The 12599-nt window shown below is 45.7% G+C and overlaps 1 protein-coding gene across 3 annotated transcripts in view; it reads right to left on the bottom strand.

Annotated features, from left to right (window-relative positions):
• Positions 1-11878, bottom strand: part of MORC3 (MORC family CW-type zinc finger 3) — a 47862-nt gene extending 35984 nt beyond the window's left edge. For all 3 annotated transcript variants that reach the window (XM_034752616.1, XM_034752636.1, XM_034752625.1), the window contains exons 1-2: positions 11728-11878; positions 2960-3032 (exon numbers count right to left, since the gene is read on the bottom strand). In XM_034752616.1, the coding sequence (XP_034608507.1) occupies positions 2960-3032; positions 11728-11766 (112 nt within the window). In that variant the 5' untranslated portion in view covers positions 11767-11878. The remainder of the gene's footprint in view (positions 1-2959; positions 3033-11727) is intronic.
• Positions 11879-12599: the final 721 nt, after the last annotated feature.

The raw sequence follows: 12599 nt of genomic DNA, 5'->3' as shown, positions 1-12599 counted from the left end.
TTACAGCATCTGCCACAAATTCTAATTTGGGGTGAGGGGATACAATTTTTTCCTTGTGACTCGCGCATACAGTTTTGCAAAGCACTGAACAGCGAGATTTTGCTACTTTGTTTAAAAATTAGCATAGACCCTGAAACAAAAACCATACGTTGAAGACGTACTTGATGAATGTCAATTCTAGAATTAGAAATGCATTTTAGTTTTATTTTCATCTCTTTGATGAAGTCATCAGATTATATGTAAAATATGTAAAAGTTGATTAATAGTCCCCCAAATTGACTCAATTTTAAAAACAAGATTAACACCACTCCACCCCCTAGCAGGAATATCAGCTCACATTAGACTTGGGTGAACTATGGTTTTAAACATGTGCAATATGCCCAGTGCATGTGGTCAAAAAGAATGAGATCATAAAAAGAGTTGTGTTAAACTTTCAGTGACCCTTCAAAATACCAGTGTTATATTATTTAAGGTTTGTGCTGAAATAATATAAGTAAAACCTGGTTCACTGGGTACCAGGTACAGTAAGTAATTGTCTATATAAGTTTGTTTAATATATTATAAAAAACTGCTTCATCTGGCCTTAGCTAAAGTCAAATACTTGGCAATGACATCACTTGTTCATTAAAGGGTATTAAAAAAAGTAAACTCTAAGGGTTCATTGCTAATACCTGCCTGAACAAGTTGGAGCCAACCAATATGGGTATAAGCATTCCTGTAAGCCCTTTTGTAAATATTTGTAATCAAATGCTCATAAGTGTTGTTACTGTTTGTATATTTATTATTTAGGCTTTTAGACATATTTAGAGCAATTGCAGAAATACCATTGGGCCTTCAGATTTAATAAAGGAATTTATAGATTCATAGATTATAGGACTGGAAGGGACCTCGAGAGGTCATCGAGTCCAGTCCCCTGCCCGCATGGCAGGACCAAATACCGCCTAGACCATCCCTAATAGACATTTATCTAACCTACTCTTAAATATCTCCAGAGACGGAGATTCCACAACCTCCCTAGGCAATTTGTTCCAGTGTTTAACCACCCTGACAGTTAGGAACTTTTTCCTAATGTCCAACCTAGACCTCCCTTGCTGCAGTTTAAACCCATTGTTTCTGGTTCTATCCTTAGAGGCTAAGGTGAACAAGTTCTCTCCCTCCTCCTTATGACACCCTTTTAGATACCTGAAAACTGCTATCATGTCCCCTCTCAGTCTTCTCTTTTCCAAACTAAACAAACCCAGTTCTTTCAGCCTTCCTTCATAGGTCATGTTCTCAAGACCTTTAATCATTCTTGTTGCTCTTCTTTGGACCCTTTCCAATTTCTCCACATCTTTCTTGAAATGAGGCGCCCAGAACTGGACACAATACTCCAGCTGAGGCCTAACCAGAGCAGAGTAGAGCGGAAGAATGACTTCTCGTGTCTTGCTCACAACACACCTGTTAATGCATCCCAGAATCAGGTTTGCTTTTTTTGCAACAGCATCACACTGTTGACTCATATTTAGCTTGTGGTCCACTATAACCCCTAGATCCCTTTCTGCCGTACTCCTTCCTAGACAGTCTCTTCCCATTCAGTATGTGTGAAACTGATTGTTCCTTCCTAAGTGGAGCACTTTGCATTTGTCTTTGTTAAACTTCATCCTGTTTATCTCAGACCATTTCTCCAATTTGTCCAGATCATTTTGAATTATGACCCTGTCCTCCAAAGTAGTTGCAATCCCTCCCAGTTTGGTATCATCCGCAAACTTAATAAGCGTACTTTCTATGCCAATATCTAAGTCGTTGATGAAGATATTGAACAGAGCCGGTCCCAAAACAGACCCCTGCGGTACCCCACTCGTTACGCCTTTCCAGCAGGATTGGGAACCATTGACTTGGTATCATGGTAGTATTCTATATTAATAATTTCAATACACACAGCCCCCAAACTATGCCCTCTACAATACTGCCCCTATTTATAGTTCAAGATATATCATATGTAAAATTCCACTGAAGACGTCATCATAATCAAAAAAGGAAGAAAAAAAAATCTTGTTTTCCAGTACCTTGTATAAACAAAATGTTACTAATTTGCTGCCTATCAGGGAAATGGCTAACCTATTTTTAAAAATCTAGATTGCGATGACTGATCTTCATACAAAACCAGATGCTAAAAATTAAGATTGGCCTCAGTTTCCTTCAAACCACCACTGAATGGCAGTAGAAATGGGCAGTTTCTCCCATTCACCTTACTCCTAAGTTTCTCTTTAGTCCTTCTCAACCAGCTATGCTCCTAACTAAGCTGTACTGCAATTCAGGAAAAGGAGGCACATGGCTAACAAATAAGGCTATAAAATATTTTCTTGTTGGACAACCAAATATGAGATACAAACTATTCTGAAAAAATGTACCTTAAAAAAGGTCATTCTAACACAAACTTCTAGCTTTTATAAAACTAGAAACTGTGAACAAAGATATAAAAGCAAAGTGCAGTTTGGCTTATTGGCAAGTATCTCTTATTACAAGTAGACAGGTCCAACATTTAGGTTTTGCTATTGAAAATTGAACAAAAGTCTAAGAAATGGTTTTATGTATTTTAAATGAGAAAAAAAGTCTTAAATTTGAACATTTCCCTAGCAATGTTCAAAACTTAAATTATACCACTGCGCTACTGCAAGTGAACCTGACAGATCTACTTCTAAACAAAATAAACCACAAATAGCATACAGGGCAAAAAACAGTTTATTTTTTAAATTATAATACACTGTATTAAACACATGCAAGGAAGTTTTAAATATGATTAAACTGAAACTTTTGATTGCTCTCTATGTACTATAGAATCAAAATTTAAAACCTTATTTCCCCTCCACTTTCAATTACAATAATTATTTTAGCTGAATTTAACTTTTAATGTCAAAGTCACTGCACAATTTAAACAAAAACAAAGGGGTCAAATATTCAATAAATGAAGTGCTGATACCTATAAGTTCTGCAACTGCACTGAACGGCCAAGTGTGACTGGTAGAATTTGTGTGCAAGAACTTTGGACAAAGCTGAAACAAAAAACAAAAACAAAAGGTTAGTGTTAGCTCAGTTTGTTTCCCTCCTCAATAGAAGGTGAAAGACAATATCTATTAAATACTGTGCCATTTACTGTAGCTATTTTAATACAACAAATATGTCAAATTACCATACTTAAATCTTGGAAATATTCTTCAGATTTTTTTTTTTTTTTTTTTTTTTTTAACATCAACATTCTTCAAGAAAGTGACATGATCAGCAAGATTTAGCTCTTGTTGTTATGCTGTGTTCTGGACTAGAGTCCTCACGGTCATCCTATGAAGTTGGTTTCTCTTTTTTGGAGAATCTTATATTACTCCTGAGGGAGGTGCAGAGCTACATAGGGTGGCTGAGTGGGGGCACAGAGATGAGTGGGGACAGAGGGAGGGGTACAGGGACACACAGGGATGGGGGAGTGGCTAGGTGAGAGCACAGACGCATGAGGTCGGGGAGAGGGGTACAGGGACAGGGGAGTGGCTGGTTGAGGGTACAGAGACATGGTAATGGGAGAAGAGTACAGGGACAGACGGGAGTGGCTGGGTGAGGGCAGAGTCACATGGGGAGGGGGTTGTGACGTTGCAGTCTATATGCTTTTTAAAAATATGCTAATGAGTGAATATAATGTAACTAGAATATGCTTCATGCAAAAGATCTCTTGTAAGGTATCATTACAAAGCTTATAATCTACTAAGTGTGATCATCCTATTTGTATAAATGTACCACTCTTGTATCTGAAACTAGAAATACGAAATACATCTTTGAGGGCCTATTGTAATTATGCAAAGTGTGGGCCATTAATGGTGGATTGGAATCTTGATGACTCTCATTAACCAGGACAATGGTCTGCAGATGGCTGTGTTTACCTTCCTGTATATGTGTGTAATGGCAAATGGGCAATGAAGTCTTGCAGTGACATGTGATCATGTCGCCTGAACTGGAATCCATCTTTAACCTGGTGTCTTTCCATTGAGAAGGAGGGGGTGGGAACCCAGAGAGGGACAAAGGATTCCCGCCGTATGCAAAAGATATATAAAGGGGTGGAACAGAACAAAGAGAGGAGCCATCATGAAGAATCCCCTAGCTACCACCTGAGCTAGAACAAGAGCTGTATCAGGGGAAAGAATTGTGCCCAGGCCTGGAGCGTGTCCAGTCTGAGGAAAAAAACTTACTGAAGCATATCTGAGGCTGAGATTATCTGTATTCAGTTTGATTAGACATAGATTTGCGCTTTTATTTTATTTTGCTTGGTGACTTGCTTTGTTCTGTCTGTTACTGCTTGGAACCACTTAAATCCTACTTTCTGTATTTAATAAAATCTTTTTACTTTTTACTTATTAATTAACTGGAGTCCTGAGCTGGCAGGGAAAGCAGTGGCAGAAGTAGTCTGGGCACATCAGGTGGCAACTGCCAGGGGGTTTCTGTGATCCAACCCGTCACAGGGGTGCAGAGCTACATAGAGCCAGGGGAGTGGCTGGGTGAGGGCACAGAGACACATGGGGTTGGGGGAGGGGTACAGGGACACAGAGGGCCAGGGGAGTGGCTGGGTGAGGGTACAGACACACATGGGGACGGGGGCAGATGTGCCTGACTGAATGGGAGAGGCTAGGGGTCAGCCAGGGTCTGAATGGGGGAAGCTCCCTAACAATCCCTCCCCACTCCCCCCCCCCCCCGAAAAAACCTGTTCCATATTTTTCCCATACCCAACAGCCCTCCCAAGTTCCCTCCCAGCAATTTACTTCCCTCTCCCTCAGCTCCTCCGTTACCCCTAACTCCCTCAAGCCTTTGCACTGCTTCTGAGGAGTGCAGGAAATACAGTTCTGTATTGTAGTTTAAATGAATTATTACTCAGAGTTCTGTATTAATATGCCTAGTAAGGATTCTATTTGTCAAAAAACATTTCCTGAATCTTTTTTGTTGTCTGTATTGCTACAGACATACTTGCTGACAGGTATTTTGAAATAAATGATCAAAAATAATTGAAACTGGTGTGATTATATTCTGCATATTTTATTTGTCAAAATAACACAATTTTTCAGAATTTTAAAATACTGTGTGCAGAATTTAATTTTTTAGCGCAGAATTCCACCATGCATATTACATGCAACAAACTACAATTACATGCCCACTGACACTAGAGGTCATCAGAGGAACCAAACCTCAGCTCTCCAGCACAAGCCTCAACCACTTGAGCTAAAAGAGTAATCTTTAGCTTTACGTATGTAACAAGCACTTATTCTTACTGGGGGCAACCACCAAGAGGAGCAATACACTGGCTTAGGCTTTGTCTATACTACAAATGCTTTGCCAGTATAGCTATAACAGGGGAGCCCCCTAGTGCAGACATAGCATACACTGACAGATGGAGTTTTTCCACCAGCATTGTAACATCACCTTTCCGAACAACATTAGCTATGCTGACAAAAGCACTCTTCTGCCAGCATAGTTGCATCTAAACTGGAGTTTTTGGTGGCATGGCTGTGTTGACAGGGGGTACCGTTTTTTCACACTCCTGAAAGACGCCTCTCCAAATTAAACTTGGCAGTATCGACCTGCTCTTAGCGTGTACAATCATGTCTCCCTGTAGTAATTGGGTCTGTCTGATGAAGGCTTATTTACCCCTAACCAAATAGCTCCTTTAGGTCAAGCAGTGGTGACTCATGGTTTGGATAGTCAAGCGCCTAGATTCTATCCCTACCAATGACCAGAACAGCTATCCCAGGAAACCCTTTCTAGTGTACACAAGGCCTAAGTAAACATGAGCTAGTCACCCTATCCATTATCCCCACAGATATAATGCTGTTGACCTTTTGCCAAGCAGAGCAGAAATCAGGACCTTGTAGGTCAGTTTTCTGTTTGGAGCGGAAATTGGTGATGCAGAGTCAGGTATTTTCTTCAGGTAACTTGTTTATACAAAACGCACACCAATCCTATTTCCTTGAATGGGGGCAGTAAATGGCACATAAACAACCCTCTCTTGCAGAAACCTCAAGTAAAGCATTTCTGCCTGTTTCCAGGACACTCATCAATGTAACTGCTTAACAATTTCTGAGAATCTTTCTCTCCCTAAACACCCCTGCACTTCTACATGTGAGGGCAGGTGTACACTACAACTTGCAGTGGCACAGCTGCACCAATGCAACTATTCTGCGGTAGCACTTCTGGCACAGACATTCTAAGGCAATGGGAGGAAGCTCTCCAGTTGACTTAACTCCACTTCCATGAGAGGTAGTACCCATGTTGGTGAGAGTGCTCTCCCGCCAACATAGCGCTGTCTACACCAGCGCTTAGGTCAGTATACCTACAGTCATTCAGAGGTGTAGATTATTCACACCCCCTGAGCGACAGTTATACTGAAGTAATTCTGTAGTGTAGCCCAGGGCTGAAAAAGTCCTAATCCCACACTGCTCATGGAGACCATAAGGCCCGAAAGCTGAGCCATCAACACTTTTACACAGCACTCTGCAACACAAAGGCAGCTTAGAAAGGTCTAACCACATGCACAAAGGACTGTGATTTAGCTCACACAATGTCCTTAATGACTTTCAGAGAGCGGTTATTGCATGAAATCTTTAACTTCCTTTGGAGAGCTTAATCTTAGGTGCTTTTATATTTTTGTATATGTATATGTACACACACCCGCCTCATGGGCAAGCCACTAGTGTTGTTATACTAGTGAAAGGTGGTCCAATGAAAGATATTACCTCACTCAACTTTGTCTCTAATAACATTGCTCATCCCACATGAATGCTGTAAAGCTTGTCTGAAAAGCAATTTTTACATACATGGAAGAGTTAAATGGAGCCCAATGCACATAACAGGAACATGTCCTCATGATGCATATGCTCGAACCCTTTTCTATTGATTAAATTAAAACTCACGCACTGTCCAGCAGAACTCAAAGGTCTAACATGTCTTTGGCCTTGCTTCACTGCACAGTTAACTTGAGTTATACTTGAGTCATCATCACACACAAAACCCCTTAATTAGAATGCAGTGGTGCTCTTAACTCAAAATGTCAGGCCCAAGAGCATAGCTCATCAACTGTATAGCTATTGCTGTGTGGATGCAGGCTAGCTTTACTGTGGTGCCACCATTAGTCCAATACCTTCCAACAATTTTCCCCATGTTCCCAGAAAGGACAGACAAGTTCTCCCACAATGCGCTAAGAAATAATTCATAGAACAGCTTAAATTTCTACATTGCTAAGAATCACAAAATTTGCCCCCAAAAGATGTAGCACTACTCAATGAGCGAGTACAGTAACTCCTCACTTAATGTTGTCTCAGTTAATGCTGTTTCGTTGCTGATCTATTAGAGAACATACTCATTAAAAGTTGTGCAACGTTTGCATATAACATTGTTTGGCCGCGGCCTGTTAGCAGGTGGGGGCTTGGAACAAGAGAGGGCCAGCAACCCTCCATTAGGGCCCCTCCAACCCACCCAGCGAATCAGCAACTCCCTGCTCCTTCCCCGTGCCTCCTGCCCGCAGTGCCGCGTCCTCGCTCCTCCCCCCCAAACCTCCTGAACATTGCGAAACAGCTAATTGCTGTGGGCAGGAGGTGGAGGGAGGGGGGAGGCTGTGCTAACTAAAACCTCTCCAGCGCATCATCAAGGATCTACAACCTATCCTGAAGGACAATCCCTCACTCTCACAGACATTGGGAGACAGACCAGTCCTCACTTACAGACAACCCCCCAACTTGAAGCAAATACTCACCAGCAACTTCACACCACACAACAAAAACACTAACCCAGGAACATATCCTTGCAACATACCCCATTGCCAACTCTGTCCACAGATCTATTCAAGGGACACCATCACAGGACCTAATCACATCAGCCACACCATCAGTAGCTCATTCAACTGCACGTCTACCAATGTGATATATGCCATCATGTGCCAGCAATGCCCCGCTGCCATGTACATTGGCCAAACTGGACAGTCTCTATGCAAAAGAATAAATGGAGACAAATCAAACATCAAGAATTATAACATTCAAAAACCATTTGGAGAACACTTTAACCTCCCTGGACACTCAATTACAGACCTAAAAGTGGCAATTCATCAAAAGCTTATGCCCAAATAAACTTGTTAGACTAAGGTGCCACAAGTACTCCTCGTTCTTTTTACTCTTACAACAGTTACATTTTCCCCTCTGTTCCAACTTTATAAGCTTAATTCTGCTCATCTTTATTTTCCACTTGTTTATGGCAGATGGAAACTGGAATTTTCAATTGTATTACCACACACCTTAAACTTTTTCTAGCTTTGTACATAACAGTCCAGATGAAAATAAACCGCGGAGCCATCTGCACTAACGGTACGTACCTAGCACAAAGTGCATTATTAGCAAACTTCAACAGAACATACATCTTGCTTTTGACAGATTCTGCATATACAAAGAAGAGAGATTACAATAATTTAAATACTAGTGAATTTCCACAATAATGCTGAGCATGAATACGAAAGATTCTGGGAGATTTTAACTAGTTCAATGCACTGACAACGTGAACATTTGAGACTATAAATGTTTACCTTCCTTCACCTATTCAGTTCCATACTTCTAAATAAATAGGTTTCTGAATCTTCATCTTCCTAATTATAATTTTACTTCAGAGATACAGTAGTAACGGTAGCAAAACTTCCCTTCTAAAAAAATTCAAAGCCACTATAGATTTTATTACATTCCTTCTGCAAACAACTAAAAGCTGATTTTTGAAAATAAGATTTGTTTGTTTTGATTATCTTATACATTATATTTGAATGCTATTTAATTGTGCATGAAGTTTTAGAATCACTTTTCTTTTGGAAGGACCCAAATATTAGAAAATAAGAATACTAGGGTTGCCAATTGTCTAATCACAAAAACCCAAACACCCTTGCCCTTCCCCGAGGCCCTGCCCTACTCACTCCATCTCCTCTCCCTCTGTCACTTGCTCTCCCCCACCCTCACCGGGCTGAGGCAGAGGGTTGGGGAGCAGGGGGGATGCACACTCTGGGCTGGGGCCAAGGGGTTCAGAATGTGGGAGGGGCTCCAGGCTGAGCCTGGGGTAGGGGTGCAGAAGAGGATGCGGGGTGCAAGCTCTGGGAGGGAGTTTGGGTACTGGAGGGGGCTCAGGGTGGAGAGGGTGAGGGATGTGGGCTCCAGTCGGGAGGCACTTACCTCAGGCAGCACCACAACGGGGCTAAGGCAGGCTCCCTGCCTGCCCTGGCGCCACACCATTCCTGGAAGCAGCCAGCACATCCCTGCGGCACCTGGGTAAGGGACAGGGGGCTCCATGCTCTGCCCACACCCACAAGCACTGCCCCTGCAGCTCCCATTGGCCACAGTTGCCGGACAATGGGAGCTGCAGAGTCGGCGCTTGGGCAGCACACGAAGCCCCCCCACCCACACACACACATCCGCAGGGATGTGCTGGCCGCTTCTAAGAGCATTATGGGGCCAGCGCAGATAGGGAGTCTGCCTTAGCCCTGTTGCACCTCCCGACTTTTACTGGCCTAAAATCGCCCAGTTTGGTTTCAGTAGCCTCTGGGATACAGGATCTGATACCAGGAGACTCCCAGCGAAACCGGGAGAGTTGGCAACCCTAAATATTACTAGTCATTTTTAAACATCCAGAACTTCTAAGTGATTTGGTCAACTGGTGTTGGCCCTTGGTTATAGCCACAGCCATGGACAATGCTAGTTGCCACTATCATGGTTAGCTGTGCCTTTGACCCATTACTGATCTAAGTCCGCTTCTCAGGTCTCATGCCTTCTCCCCTGGACAATTCTGCTATTCTCCCACCCATAGAATGGGTGTTAGGCTACAGTAGCCTACATATCAACTGTGTTTACCCAACAGATCTGACTAGTTTGGTGCCTACTGTCCTTCCTTTGGGAATCTGTGACCAATGGATTACAGTGACCAAAAACGAGGCTTCTTGAAACAAAGTATTCTTTAGTGCCAACAGTGGGAACACAAAGAATAGCATAAGAGAAAAAAGTTTTTTAAAAACAGAAGATCTACATGCCTATCTTACCTAAGCCCGAGTTCTGTTGGTGAGAGAGACAATCTTTAAAGCTACACAGAGCTCTTTTTCAGATCTGGGAAAGGTACTGAGCCCTAGTCTACACTAGAGACTTATGCGGTTATAATTATGTCACTCAGCAATACAGTACAGACCAAACTTCCTGTATACACAGCGCTATGTCAACAGGAAGGCTTCTCCCCTTGACTTGGTATATGCCTCTCAGTACCTGTACCTGAAGTGTAGACAAGCCCTCAGAAGCCTTGGCTACACTTGGGGATTAACAGCGCTGCCATGGCAGCGCTGTGAAGCGCAAATGTAGTCGTGCCGCCAGCGCTGAGAGAGCTCTCACAGCGCTGCAAGTACTCCACCTCTCCGAGGGGAATAGCTTGCAGCGCTGCAGGCGCTGATTACATTGGCGCTTTACAGCGCTGCACTCGGGGGGGTGCGTTTTCACACCCCTGAGCGCAGCAAGTTGCAGCGCTGTACAGCACCAGTGTACCCAAGGCCACAGTGTCACAGCTAAATTGTTAGCACATATTCTAAGGGACCATTCAAGGTGAAGTGGCCCATTAACATCCATGTCATATGACAAAAAGTGGGGTTAGCGTGTTACAGATTACTGTAATAAGCCATGAAGCCAATGCCTTTATTATAACCATGATTTTTAGTATGTAACAAAATTATGAATTTAAGCTCTCACTCATCTTTTCGAGGTGTTGTGCAAGTTTCCTTTGAGGATAAGGATTCATAAGTCAGATATAGAGTGATCGCTTCATGAAAAGTGTACACCACAAGTGATATGGCATGTCTTTTTTTTTGGTTCAAAAGAAGTTGGTCCAACAGAAGATATATTACCTTTCTCACCTCGTGTCTCTAATACCGTAGGACCCACACTGCTACAACAATACTGCATATTATCTATGCCTTTCCATCACGTGAGAAGAGGACAGGAAAGCTTAGCTGTTTAATAACCCTGCAGGGGTGTGTGGGTGCCAACAGGTTTCCCTTGCAGAGGTCCCTGACAATTGCTTAACCCACAGAATGCTCATGTCCTTTTAAATCCAGCCACTGTTTTTGTTCTCCTCCACCTCCCAATCTCGGGTTTCCTGCCCAAACCTGTCCGGTGACCTCCACAGGCAGGGCCAGAGCATCAAACCGAAAGGCGTTTGCAGTCTCTCCCAAGTCCCCCTTCTCGAAACACTGAGGGACGCCTCAGCTCAACTCAGTACCTCGCCTTCCTGTTTCCAAACAGCCCCGATGACACCGCCCACAATAGCCACGCGGTGACCATCCCCGCGGCCAAGCCGGCACAGAGCGCCGAGCCCCTCCCGGACCCCCCCCGCCGGGCCTGGAAACGCCCCCCCAGGGCCCTTCCCCGCCCCCCCCCCCGGCCCCCCCCAGGGCGGCGCGGAAGGCCCCCCCCCCCCGGCCCGTCTCTCGGGAGCCGCCAGCGGGCCCCGCGGTGTTTTGGTTTTCGGAAGCGCAGGTTTCCCTCCCCGGGGCCAGGCCTCAGCCCGCCCCTCCGTGCCCCCGCCGGGCTCGGCCCCACACGGTCAGACTGGGGGTGCGAGCGGCTGGAGCAGCAGCCCCCAGGGAACGGACCCGAGCACGGGGGCGGGGGGAAAGGCGGGAGAAACCAACTCAGTCCCCCCCGGGGGAACCCGCCCGCTCACCGCGCTGAGGCGAATCCCGCTCTGCGTCTGCGCCGCCATCTTAGCTCCGGTGCAAACCTAACGCAGCAGCGGAGTCGTCCCACTCCCGTCCCGACCCGCGCCCGTCTCCGCCCCGAGCTCTTCCGGGGCGGGGCCGACCACTTCCGGCCCGAGTTGGGGGCGGTGCCGGGCGCTGAGGAAGTGCCGCGAGGCGTTAACCCCGCCCCCCTCTGAGTGCGGAGCACCCGCCTGCGGGCGTGGGGTGGGGGCGAGGCGAGGCGCCGAGACGGCGGCGGTTTGTGCCCCCAGCTCGCGCGCAGCTGCGGGGCAGGGAGGCTGGAGTGGAGCCGCGGTCGGCCTGTCCGCACCGCCCCACGTGACAGCGGGAGAGCGGCTCGCGGACACCCCCGCCCGGCTGCATGGAAAGGGAGGCCCCGCGGCCGAAACCTGACCCCGCCCCCGCGTACGCACCCACTCACCATCCCTCTCGCTCGCTCCCCGTGCACACAACCCCTGCCTGCATCCCCTTGGGTATATCCCCCCGTCCAGTCTCTGCTCCTCCATACACACAACCTGTGTCCAGCCAGCCTCCCGCCCATATATCCCTGTATACCCGCTCTACACACACACCCCCATCCATCCTCCCCCCACACACTCGCCTGTACACATCCATCCCACATCCCCTGTATGCCCGCACCCTGTGCACACCGAGCCCTGCATGCCCACACCCTCTGCACACCAACCCCCACATCCCTTGCACACACAACCTGAATGCACCTACTCCCATATCCCCTGCACATGCACACCCACCCCCACATCCCCTGTAGACACACAACCCACATCCCCTGCACACACACCCTCGTACACATCTCCTGCACACACACATACCCTGT

Source organism: Trachemys scripta, chromosome 1 (genome assembly GCF_013100865.1).
Source record: "Trachemys scripta elegans isolate TJP31775 chromosome 1, CAS_Tse_1.0, whole genome shotgun sequence".
In the NCBI taxonomy this organism is placed as follows: Eukaryota; Metazoa; Chordata; order Testudines; family Emydidae; genus Trachemys; species Trachemys scripta.
This window is presented reverse-complemented; position numbering and strand designations above follow the sequence as displayed.